The sequence below is a fragment of the Acanthochromis polyacanthus genome, chromosome 11 (assembly GCF_021347895.1).
Source record: "Acanthochromis polyacanthus isolate Apoly-LR-REF ecotype Palm Island chromosome 11, KAUST_Apoly_ChrSc, whole genome shotgun sequence".
Lineage (NCBI taxonomy): Eukaryota > Metazoa > Chordata > Actinopteri > Pomacentridae > Acanthochromis > Acanthochromis polyacanthus.
The window spans coordinates 16859503-16872818 of NC_067123.1; the positions used below are offsets into that span (position 1 = coordinate 16859503).

At 41.4% G+C, this 13316-nt stretch overlaps 1 protein-coding gene across 7 annotated transcripts in view; it reads right to left on the reverse strand.

The window, feature by feature from the left end:
* Positions 1-215: 215 nt before the first annotated feature.
* The window catches only part of ptprua (protein tyrosine phosphatase receptor type Ua), a 240683-nt gene continuing 227582 nt past the window's right edge, over positions 216-13316 (reverse strand). For all 7 annotated transcript variants that reach the window (XM_022208249.2, XM_022208247.2, XM_022208248.2 and 4 more), the window contains 5 exons: positions 10318-10632; positions 7435-7560; positions 4010-4167; positions 1776-1911; positions 216-1258 (listed from right to left, as the gene is read on the reverse strand). In XM_022208249.2, coding sequence (XP_022063941.1) covers positions 1196-1258; positions 1776-1911; positions 4010-4167; positions 7435-7560; positions 10318-10632 — 798 coding nt within the window. In that variant the 3' untranslated portion in view covers positions 216-1195. The remainder of the gene's footprint in view (positions 1259-1775; positions 1912-4009; positions 4168-7434; positions 7561-10317; positions 10633-13316) is intronic.

The window sequence follows — 13316 nt, forward strand, 5'->3', positions numbered from 1 at the left end:
ACTTTCATTTGTTTGATTGGAACCCAAGAACACCTACACTCAGCTCGCAGGTCCCTGTACCCATTCAGTGATCCATCTGGAATGCTCAAAAGCCAACTGTCTATCCATTCTGACTCTGTTAGAGTAGGACCCCAGGACTGGCTACTTATCTCACCTGACTTGCCCTACCTTTGTCTGTGAGATGTACAAAAAAAAATGTCCTCAAAAAGTGTGACTGCTATGCAACAGCCGATTTTATTCATTTTCTGTTTTATACACTATTTAGAAAATAAAACACATTGAATAAATACAAATTTAGAAAGCGACAGAATTTCGCCGTATTTTCACAGCAACACATGGTTATTCTTATGGAGCTCTCTCAGGACTAGCGGAGGAATTCATGTTGCAGAATCCAACCTAAAGCAGAATTGGGTCACACACTGCAATGAAACACTTAAGACTGGGCATGCAGATGTTGAACCCTAACCCATTTACAGACACAGAGAGAATGGATTGGCACATTGATAGGACGTTGAGAACATCTAGAAACACCCGAAGGAAGGAAAGAAACACCTATATACACAAAGAATAAATAAAAGAGAAATTAGGTCCAAGACAATTCCACTGTACAGATATGTCCATCAGCTGTGACCGACTACTCTCCTTTTAACCCTTGTTTAACCTTCAATCGTCAGCCTCACCCATGACAAAGTTCAAATATAGTACAGTACAACATGGGATGTTCACCAACAGCAGATTGCACCATTTACAGTGTTACAAACAAACACAAAATATCACCCAGTGGTTGGCATCAACTATAGTTCCTTTTCGGTGTTTGTTCATAGTAAGGCAGGATACAGCAGAGCTCTTTGAATGCCATTGGCGAGGTGTACGACAGGCTGCCTTGACAGTGGTCTTATAAAATGAACTCCACTCCTGTTAGAGTCCTCTGGATTGGCAGATGTGAAGTGGCACAGAAGAGTATGGGCTGGATCAGAGCGCCAAGGAAAAAGCAAAAAGGGTTTCAGAAGTATGTTACAAGTTGTCCAGTGAACTTTCTCTGTCAGCCTTAAGGACAGACATTTCATCCAGGCAGGGCAAAGAAGACTACCAGAGATGTACACATGGACTAAGGAGGCAGGGGCAAAGATCCAGGAAGAAGATTCCAGGATCTGGACCATTTCCTTGAGGTGAGGCGAGAAGAGAAGGATAGGTGCTATCTCACTTCCAAACAGTCCAGGTACTCCTGGGCCAGGTCATAGCAGAACCGGTACTGCTCCTGGGAACAGAAAAAAAGTTTAGTTTTCAACATAGGACTGAGTTTATCAAAAGAGAGCATACACTACCTCCTGGTGGACCCAACTGTACCACACTTACACTACTGTTTTAATGTTTAGGGGTCACCCAGGCAATTTTATGTTGTCAATAAAAACTCACACTTTTGTGTGCTAACATAACCGCGCAAAGGTTTTGTAATCATCAATTAGCCTTTCAACATGATTAGCTAACACAATGTAGCATTAGACCGTGCCATAAGAGCTCAGGAGTGATAATTGCTGGAAATGGGTCTTTTCTTTCAAAAATAAGGACATTTCCAAGTGACCTCAAACTTTTGAATGGTAGTGTATATCTGTAATGCACAGATTTGTACTTTGTACTTTTAACGGAGTTGATCGACATTTTGTGGAATGCATGTATTTGCTTATTTGTTAGATGACAGAAACAGGTAGTCTAGCTGTGCTAAATAACCTATCAGAGGTATACGTTTCAGTATAGACAGACTACTGCTTGCTCACCATTGTCTCCACCATGTTTGGCTTAGAGTTGCGCAGCGTTTTGGCAGCAAAGAACACGTCCACCATGCTATGGTGACGAATCATTTCCAGGATCATAGTGCAGGCACAGAAAGTACCGCTTCGACCGCCACCATTCCTGCGCCACAAAGAATGATACACAGACAGACACAAACACATAGAATAGAAGCATAAAGACGTAAGTGACCTAATAAAGATGTGGTACAGCAGCTCAGCCAGCTTTTCAAAAGCGGAGCTAGAGAGTGAAATGTCGCAGTTTGATTGAGCACAAATCAAGCATGCTGTCAGAAAAAGGCCAACTGGCAGACTTTCAAGATGAATATCTGAGCAAAGTTCTCATTAAAATACGGGAGCGGAGACTTAATCAGATATAACATGTCATATACGCAGTCTGACCTGCACAAGGCAAAGGGCCCTGCCGTGGAGATCGGGTCAGTAAAAACCCACAGATTCTTAATGGATAATTTTCCTCTGTAACTGTGCTCTTGAGTTTTAATAACTCTGAAGAGTGTGAGAACTTTCTTAAGTGTGACGATGGCAAGATACAAATTACAGTTGCAAGGTGAGCAGTGTGAATGCAGTCTGGCATGTTAATAAAACGCAAGCTACTTCAAATCTGAAAACTCAGAGTAGTTTGAAAAACAAGTGACTTGTAGAAGTTGTAAGAATGTTAGTAGATAACTTTGTTTTACAGCACGGAAGAGACTTCTGAGTTCTCTCTACTTCAGCCATAGTTAGGATGTTGACAGAGGTAGAGGACTTTATATCGCAGTCAAAAATGAGCCCACAGTGATAGGGTGACCATACGTCCTCTTTTGCCCGGACATGTCCTCTTTTGAGAGGCTATCTGGCCTGTCCGGCCGGTGTATATAAAGTCCTTCAAATATCCGGGTTTTTGATCCCTTAAATTCCACATAACGCGAAACCGCCGCGCCGCACAGCGCCGCGCCGCGCTCTTGAATCGTACTGCGCAGCGCTTAGAACCCATTCTCTTCTATCAGACAATTTCCACTGCACACGCTGCGGAGCGCCAGCGCCGCGTCTCTGAAGCGCCGGCGCGCGCCACGGCGCTGGAGATTGGTTTCCTCGCAGGCTGACAGGCAGGTAGACACACTGCGAGAGAGCACTCGAACAGAAAGAAAATGCCGAAACGCAAATGTCATTTCACTGATGAAATGCGAAAAAAGTACCCCTGTTTTCGTCCGGGTCGTGTCAAATGGGAGGCAGAATGTACAGTCTGCAAAGCTGGGACTTATGTCTCTGTAGCTAATAACAAAAGGAAAAAGAAGGAAAAAAAGGACTGTTGACTTAAGGCATTATTTCTATATTTTTTTCATTTGCCATTAGACACATTATTTTGAAGAATGGGCTAACTGAACATTGAAGAATAGGCTACCTCTCTTTATTCTTTTTGTTTAATATTTTGAGGCATTATTTCTATTTTTACATAATTGATAATTGGAAGGTTATTTTGAAGAATGGTACTCTACCTCACTTTTCCTAACTAAGGTGTAAGTGTCAGACTTAAGAGAGATGATTATTTCTTATTTTGTTAAACATCTGAATACATGTGTTCCTACACAACTTGAGTCAGTAACTATTAAAGACTAGAGCATGCCATATTTGTATGTGACTGATTATATTGTTTAGGAGAATTGCTTTAATTTAATAAATATATTATTTATAAAGCAAATGTTTGTGAGTGTTTTGGGCTATTTTTCTGTATATCCAGGAAAAGTGTTATTTTCTGGGGAATTCAGAATATCTCGCACAGAAAGCCCCCTGACCCACGGAAAATCCCTAAAAATTGGGAGGGGGACTGAAAATTTTTTGCGCGCGAGCTGGAAGTGTGTCCTCTTTTCAGAGAAACAGAATATGGTCACCCTACACAGTGAGTAAAACCGTGACAGCAGCAATAAACGAACAGAAAATGCACGGAGTTCAGAGAGTTAACCACCTTCACAATTTTGTCACCTGGAATTGTTTTCATTTAGCAAAATAAACTGGTTTTTGAAAACATTAGCTGTGTTTTGCCATGTTAATGTAGGTATCCAGTGAAAGCGAAAGAGAAATTACACTGTACGTGTTCTGGCACTTGCTGAGCTGTTATTGTAATTGCAACAAATGTACTAAATGTCTTGCCTGCGGAAATAAGAGTTACATGACATTTAAAAAAAAAAAAAAAGCATGATTTTGCCATATGGAAGCAGACTCACAGGCAGTGGACAACGGTGCGTCCCTCCCCACACTCCCTCTGCCAGTTATGAACCTGAGCCAAAAGGCTGAGGAAGGCTTTCTTGGAGTCGGGCACGTCACGGTATGGGGACCAGCGCAGGAACTGGAAATGACGCACTACTAGCTGGCCTTCCTGAAGCTACACAAAATAGGAATTGAGAAGGAGGGAAGAACAATTGAGTCTAATTTTTACCATACAACACATCATATACGCTCCACATATCACAAACTCACTCAAAGAGCTTTTTGGTATCACCCAGAGGGAATTTTGTCAACAGTTCAGCCCTTTTCTGCTCCTGTTCTTTATTTCAAATGGGCTGATAAAGTTGCAATGTGTAGCACTTCACACTCAGATACTATTAAAAGAAATGCAAATATACGGTAAGCCACCAGGCCATCAAAACTGATCCATTCAAAAGCACATTCCTGCCAAGCATGGGGAACAAAATTATAAAGCAATAATAAGGCTGATGCCAGTTTAAATTCTTTGAACTACAGTGCTGTAACTCTTTCACTTCCTTTGAAATGTAACATTATCCCACTTTAGCATCTAACATTCAGAATGGCTTCATAGTTCTTCATGGTATTCTCTTAAAATTGCCACTCAATATTGAAATTTAAAGCTGCAGCCACTGATTTATTTTTTTGGCTACTTGGGGGCAGCACACAAAAATGACGCATGTTTACTTGCAAACCTTTTAGATAATTTAGTTTTTTAAAACTTTGTAGCACATTTAGAGTAACACGATCATTAGAGAATTAAATTTGTTGCCGTGGGTTGTCTAGCGCGGCTAGGCTAGTTTACGGGTTTACCTTTTACACCTTTACACCTTTACCTTACACAGGATGCTTGATGGATTGTGGGAACTGGTACCCTCTTATGCATGTACACAAAATACAAATGAAACAGGGACCGAGACATGAAAACATTTCTCCACAGCGTGACCAAAATTCCACACTCTGGAAGAACACAAGCACTGACAACACCAGCAGTGTAAGATCGAGGCTCAGCAACAAGCATGACTTGCTCCACTGAAAAGAACGAGTCATTCTGTCGTGTAATGTTTGGCAACAATGCTACTTTAAGTGCCTTTGCTACATCTACTGGACAATAGAATACCTTCTCGGGACAGAGTCTAGCGGTGTCCTGCTCTGTAGTGTCTGTCTCCTCGGGATCCTGCAGAAAGGCCATGTATAAACTGTTTCTGACATGCTGTCAAAGTAATTGAGGGGTGAAGCGGGAGTGACAGAGTTATGAAGCACTGACAGGGGAGGTTTAGGCCACTATGACGGTAAGGTAAGGCGGGGCAGGAGCTGGGAGGGTTTATCTGCTAAAGGAGGCTTAATGACAAGGACACATCTGCTCAACTTGCTGCTGCAAGCCCCTACAGAAGACTTCAGAGGATCTACTGAGGTCAAAGGATAGGAGCTGGAAATGTCTCTGTAGTGTGAAGTGGTAACTAAATTCCTCAGACAACAACCAGACACGGGCATATACAAAGACTCACTCCTCAACAGCAACAGAAATATTTGAGTCATACTCAGATATTGGATATGGTCAAAATACAGAAGCTTCATTTAGTAACTGATTGTAAAAACATGGAGTTTTCCAGTATGGCATAATTTCTAAGCAAAACCACATCTACCTATTAAACAGGTCTTGGCACTATATGTGGCTAATAATGTTATAATGTTGTTGATACAGTTGCTTTGTTGAAAGTAGGATTATTATGCTGCAAATTATTCTAGCCGCTGGGAAAAACAAATGCCAGCTGGGACCTAGGTGACCGTTCAGAATCATTATACTACTATCAGGCTTCATTAACCCTCTTAAAAATAAACGAATTGATTTGGTGCCAGGAAATGCCTCCCACAGCAACGCAGAGTTGCAATAGTTCTTTGCTGAGACGGGACCTGAGCAAATGTTTTTGTCCACATCCAATATTAAAGTAAAACATGTCATACGCTAAGCAAATTAAACACTTAAACAAGCAATTCCAGTGACTGACATGTCAAGGTATCTGAAAGTGAAGCAGAGATGAAACTTAGATCTGAACATTTCATTCTTTACTATGAGGAAAGCAAAATGACAGAAATTACATCTCTTGGAGAAGAAAAACAGGTTTCATTGTGCTGTTTTGTTTTATCAGGCACTACTGTGGTCAACAGGGAGATGCTGGTTATATTATTACATTGTAGAAATCTGCAGTGTCGGTGTCTGTTCTACTGTGGCCCCCCTTATGGTAAGGCAATAACACACACACACAAAATGTCAAGCAAAGTCAAAGCCTTATGATAATTGAACTAAAATCTGATTGATGTCACTATATTGTGGACATCCAGGGTTTGCTTTGGGGCTGTATATAGAAAAGTTAGCAATGCCCTTAGAAATCTCGCTCAATTCTAGAAGCCTCACTCACTCAATCCCCCCAATAAAGTTTCCCTGACCCCTGCCTTTCCATTGCTCTTTCTGTTTCTCTTTGGTTGTAGTTTTTTTTTTTGACAGTTCTATTTTGTGGATATATTTTTATCCTGTCCTATCACTTGTATCGGGTCGATCTGCTTTAACATTGAGGCTGTGTGAACTAAAGCACTATTAGCATAGCGAGAAACCTCAGTATGAGACGCTAACAAACATCCAGGTTAGTTTGTACAGATGGGAGCAACAATTTCTCAAATAGAAATGTATTATAGTATTATTTCACACATGCCAAAAGTCCCTCACTGGTTGAAAATGAATTTCTGTGTCATAGATACATATTTTGGAGTTTTTGTTCTGTCTTTTTTCTCCATGCAAACAATCCCTTTCTTCCTTTTAAATGTGCCATTAGTACACTTATCCATGGCGCTCACAGGCTTTTCGAACACATAAATAAACTCCTGCTTGTGCATGCTAATTAGATTAAAAAAAAAAATAAAAATTTCACAAGCGGAGATTTTGAAGACAGCTTGACATGGCCATGAGATTAGATTCGGGGGATGATCATATACTAAAACTGTCTAAGAAAAGCAAAAAAGCCCTCCTAAAGTAATCTTCCAAATGAATATGCAGATATGCTAATATTTGAGAGCTACTGGGGATACTGGCATGATGTTTTCAGATTTGATACAGTACTTCTCAAGCTGAAAAGCAAAAATTATCCAAAATATTGGACAAAATTGCCCAAACTAATTTGTGGAATTATTTGCCACAAATCTGAACATGTTTATTATCTGTACACACAGGCAGAACATGACCTTAATGTTACAATAATGCTGCACAGAAGGTTTTACAGCAGAAGCTGTGACCAGGAATCTATTTCTTTGAACAATAAAAAAAAAAAAAATCACTGACTTCAACTTAACCACATACATTTATCATAATAACGGGGGACACCAGCTTTCATTTTGTGGTACTTCCACTTACCCGAGTGATGTTTTGAACCCGGAAGAGACGGATGATAACATCATCGTCCGCTGTCCTGGACAAAAGCTCCACTGTCATGGGTCCAAACTGCTGTAGCCCCGGTTCAGGCCAATACTGCAGACAAGGCTGGGAGACGGAGAAGGGGAGAGGAAGGAGCAGGTCATTAGCCATCACTTACTTGAAGATGAGCAAATCATTATGTCAGGAGCCAGTGATGGCGAAGCCGGTAACAAGACACCTGAGTATTGACAGCAGAGGCAATTAGCCTAAATGACAATGATTATCTACAAATAGCAACCGTAAATTAAATGAGCAAAAAAACAACCCACTCATTGCTGGGAACAATCCCTCACATAAGCCGCGGTCACCTAGCCTGAATTATTCATGAGTCCCAATCATTACCATTAGCACATTATAAATTAATGGAGTAAGAGACCTTGGTTGTGCCCGGGAGAGATAAACAGGAAGTTAGCTGTGAGGTGGGACGAACGCACAAGCCAAGGTCTCCCATCACCACTGCTTCAAAGATGCATGCCCCCAGCCAAGAGGAGAAAAAAAAACACAAGGGAGCAGCACTGACATGCTGACGTGTTCCGCGGTGACTTTGGGGTTGAGCAGACCCCTGGAGTAGGATGTGATAACGGCATTTCACAGTGACAGAAGGGTATTAACAGGTGACATTGGGCAGTAGGGGAGATAAATATTTATACATCCAGACGGGAGACAGGCAGCCTCAACTCAGGAGGACAAGCCGAGAGTGTGTGTGTGTGTGTGTGTGTGCTGGAAGGGTACACTGTTAATCCACTGGCAGCAAAAGACAAGGAGGAAGAGGGAGAAAAAAGTGACAAAGGAAGAGGGACAGGTTGCAGCTGACAGGCATGGTGGAAATGTTGAGCAGGAATGAGACATGACATGGTGACAAAACGGCGATAGGGAGACGGCAGAACAAACCCACGCATGAGCAAACATGGGGGGAAACGATAAGACGGTAATAACGCAGTGACAGCCCATGCAAATTAAATGGACAGCCTGAGTACGGGATTGAAGCTTCGTGGCAGAGGACCAGTTAAAGGCCAGACATGTGATGACCCTTCCTCGCTGTGCTGGGAGGCACATTCATGTCTTATTTTGAAAGAGAAGGGACACAAGTGTTGGCACTACCGCTATCAGCATGTGATACTATAAGAAATGCCCATTTGAGCAGTCACACTTGTTTTCACTTTCATAAGAAGGACTCTACCTGTCATTACAAGCAGTGCAGAAGCAATGAATCAGTTAAGCTGCTTTTTTTTGTTTTTGAGTTCATTTTTTTTTCTCGTTTTTTTGACAGCTGACATTATTAGAAGTGACAGGAAAGTACAGCAAATGACCACGGCTGCCAAATTCTCCAATATGAGAATCTGCTGGGAGTCTTGGTTTTACATCACCGCTTCACTGTGTTTGGCTATGAACTGCAATTTTAAGGTGACAGGTGTTTCGCAGAATCTTTTTTGAATTTTCTGACATTTCAAAAAAAACATCAACAACGTTATTATCTGAAAACAAGAACGAACAGATTAATCCAAAATCATTAGCTCCATATATGCTGCTATAATCTAATTTTGACTAGCATGGACAGGCTCTTCCTGTTCAACCGATGATGAAGATTGTATGCGCAGTCTTTTCAATATGATTAACAGAAACTATACTATGTTGCTACATTAGATGACAGACGCTTTTCCCACAGAACAGGAACCTTTTGGGGCACTCAGGTCCCATACTATAAGCAAAGCATAGTGGTGGCAACTGTGGGGTAGAAATGGTGTGGAGAACTCTTGCATACTCCATCAATCAGTGATTTAATCCGTAACTCTCACCCTGAATGTTACTGTGGAGGGACTTTTTTGGGGGGGGTTAACTAGCTCCTTGGAAATTAATTGAATCATTTTTCAAAAGGTTCATGTCACACATGAACATTTAAAAAAGTTTACCCTATCGATGTTCATTTTTGCAGAGGACAGCAGTCAAAAGAAAACTGACAGCATTATGTTTACAATATAGTAGCAAGCTTTCTCTCTGTACTTTTTTTTTTTAACCACACGTTACATTTTTGGCTATCTAACATAACATGGGACTCTTGTGAGAAATGGCACCTCATCGCAGTGACAATAGGCCATTTTCCACTGCAGAAACATACAGGTCAGTTTAAGGCAGCTTATCCCTTTGTGTGTTGTTGCCCCAGTAGAGCCTCTCTCAGGGCCGTTTTTGGGAGTGAAAAAGTACCCACTCCAGGGTGGGTTAATAATAAACTTCGAGAACTACATAGCAGCACATGGTAGCTGTTTGATTTGTGAAGGATGAAGAATTGCTCTTCCCTCAGAGAGAGCCTGACAGCTTTTTGGTTCACATTGTTGTTTGGGTGCTATATTGTTGCTTTGCTTTGTAACTTGCTGCTTGCATTGCAGTGTTTGGAAATGATAGGAAATTGGCCCCGACACCCTTTTCCCGATATCTTCTTTCGCTAATAAATACTTTTGTCAGAGGGAAAGTTGCGCTGGTGGCAGATGTTAAATGTTGGTATGCTGAATAAAGAACACATAAATTAAATAGATGCAAAACGATACTCTAAATAAACTACTTTTGCTTTGGTAGTGACTGCAGTAACGTGCATTATTAGAGTGTATGTGAATGTACTGTATGGCACTGATCAAATCGTGCTGTGATGCAGATGCTGTCGCACAGAGGGGTTTAATGTCACCCATGGCTAATTTACATGTGGCATGCTGATAAATGAGAAGTTAGAGCTCAGCCTAACAAGATTATTGATAAAATTACTTCTGTTTTCAACATATTCACAGCCAATTGAATCTCCAGCTGGTTTATTTGCTTTCCCTGTTCTCTTACCCAGGCAGAGTTGGACTGGTTGAGCTGGTTAAGCATCACCACAGAGGTGCAGCCATAGTCGTACACGAGCCTCCAGAAGTCAGTGGTGGTGCCGGGCAGCGGGTGTGGCGTCACCACGAAGGCAGCGGGCCGGAGGAAGCTGTCTGCCAGCGCTGCATTGATGTAGTTGCTGCTCTCTCCCTCAGTGGTGACGAGGAAGGCCAGGGAGCGGTCCGGAGGCAGGACATCCATGCTGCGGTTCTTCTCCCGGTTCCTGGGCATCAGAGAGATGCTGCATTCCTCCACATCCAAGTGAGGAGTCACAGAATTGAGAGTCTGGATAGCAGGAGAAGGAGGAAGAGAAGATGATTAGAACGGTTAGCATGTGTGTTTGAGAATGTGTTCACATTTGAGATGCAGAGATAAAATTATGACCAAAAAAACTATGATCAGAGGAGACAGACAGCGGTACAGAAATGGGATCAAAGAGAGATGGACAGAGGCAATGAAATTATTCTCTGCTCAGACAGTCTGACCGACAAAACCTGACAAGCACAGCTATCTCCAACCATCTCCCTGATTTCTTAAAACACATTTATTATCAGTAAAAATCTTCACAGGACTTAATACACTTTCATACATTATGAATAGCTTTATTAGAAAGCAATGAAAATGTATAGATTATCTTACTTGCCTGGTTTAGACAAAATGAATAGAGTTTATAAGTGGAATATGGTGCTCTAGCAAGAGGTTGCATTTATAAGCTATCTGTCTAACTGGAAGACTCATGAATGGGACTGAGGAATGAGAACTGTGCTAACTGTAGAGGAGAGAATATCTAATTATGCCTACAGAAGGTCACCAATCAATATATCTAGCACGGTCAGGACAAAGCAATAATATTTTATAACCAGATTTTTATGTGGTCTCACAGTTTGTTGCTGCCTGTTACTCAGTAGGTTTGTGCCTTTCAGGCCTCCATCTTGATTTCATTTGGTTTGATTGTGTTGCACTTCTGTTTTGTTTCAGCAGCGTGGGACCTTAGGTTAGCACCTACTCCTTTTCTGTTTGACATATTTAGCGTTATCATTAAATTACTGGCTTACTTCTTTTTCTGAGTTATGCCGTGAACGAGGCACAGCCTCAATCATAGTCGTGTCAATAGCAATCAACAAATGGATATTTACTTCACAAAAAATAAGTCAAGCAGTGGCAAGGCCAGTGAAAAAACAGAAGTTAAGTGCAGGCCATGGTTATGTCATTATTTGTTGACTTGTATGAGTGAAGCACAGTGACTTTTCATTCAGGAGTTGACAGCATTGAAGTCATTGCGTAAGTGGAAGAAATGAATGTGGTGATAAGAGGTAAGGCTAAAATCTGTAACTACTTTTAGTTTAAATGTGGAAATATAATATCGTCTACATGGTGGAGTATTGTTTTCTTTTAAATGGTAAATGGTTGTATTTATATAGCACTTTTATCCAAAGCGCTTCACATAATATGTCACATTTACACATTCACACACTGATGGCGGAAGCTGCCATGCAAGGCGCTAACCACAACCCACCAGGAGCAATGAGGGGTTAGATGTCTTGCTCAGGGACACCTCGACATGAGCACGACGGGCTGAGGATCGAACCGGCAACCTTCCATTTACAAGACGGTCACTCTACCCACTGAGCTATGCCGCCCCCGGCCTTTTTACAGCTTTATTAATAAGGTGCAGTTGAGACAAAGAGGAAGGAAGGAGGGAAAAGAGTGGGGGGGGTGTGTGGAGACATGCAGCAAAGGGTTGTGAGCGGGAATCGAACCCAGGCCACTGCGTCGGGGACACACCTGTACAAGGGTTGCCCGCTTAACCCACTGAGCTATCCGGGTGGACCCATGATGGAATATTGTTACGCATTGAAGGCTGATTTAGAGTTGTACTTTTAGGTGTGATCACAAGCTACACTGAAAAAAAATCCCTAGAAATTATAGCGGGATGAATTCAATTACTAGCCTATTAATAGTCTACAATATTATCTAGTAACTACTAGGTGTTACACAGGAGAGAGTAGAATACCAAATACCCAGTTAACACCCAGAACCTGCTGGCAGGTTGAAAGGCATGTTATCATTTTTAAAAAATGAGCCAAAATCACACCATTTATCAGCACGAAACTGTAAAAAGGAGCAAGGATAATCAGTTTTTCAACTTTCTGAAAGCACTTTAAGCAATCTTGTGTGATATGCAGTTTTATTGAAAAAATAATTTTATTCATATAGCACTAATTTACAGCATATGTTATCTCATAGCACTACACATAGAAAGGTTACCGATTTTAAACAGAGAACTCAACAATCAAAATTTCCTTGTGGCTCCCCTATGAGCAAGCACTTCTAAAATAAATCTGTGCAGCTAACAAATGAAAACATACTTGGTAAATGAAACGAATGCAGCATGGATTAAAAAAACAGCATGCAGAGGAGCAAGTTTTCAGGAGGTTGCTGGAGAATGCATTGATCATGGTGAAACATTTGATACGCAGATAAGTAGGACGAACACGTTTTAAAGGATTGGTAACACCTGTGGACACTTGGAAAAATGTTGTACAAGTTGATTTCATAAATGAGAAAGCTAAAAATTTAACTGTCATGTTTTTTTTTCCTGAATGATAGCATTCTAATGTCATTATACAGCAGGTAAGACATTTTTACGTTCTCTCCTTCCAGTTTTGCTTGTGCTGTTTCCATACAGATGCACGATTTAAGCTGCAGTAAAAAATAATCCCTTGGTGAATAAAAATGTGACAGGTGCAAAAAAACACCCAGAAACGGGGTTAAAGATTGAAAGGGTCAACTACCGGGCCATGTTTTGTGCTGCTGTATTCTGTCATCTACACTACAGATTCTTTGAGCCCTCTTTTCTCCTAACATTTACATTTTGATGGACTGCACAGTGGTTTGGTGGTTAGCCCTTTGGCCTTGCAGCTAGAAGATCCCCGGTGGGCATCCCAGCCTTCCAAGGATCTTTCTGC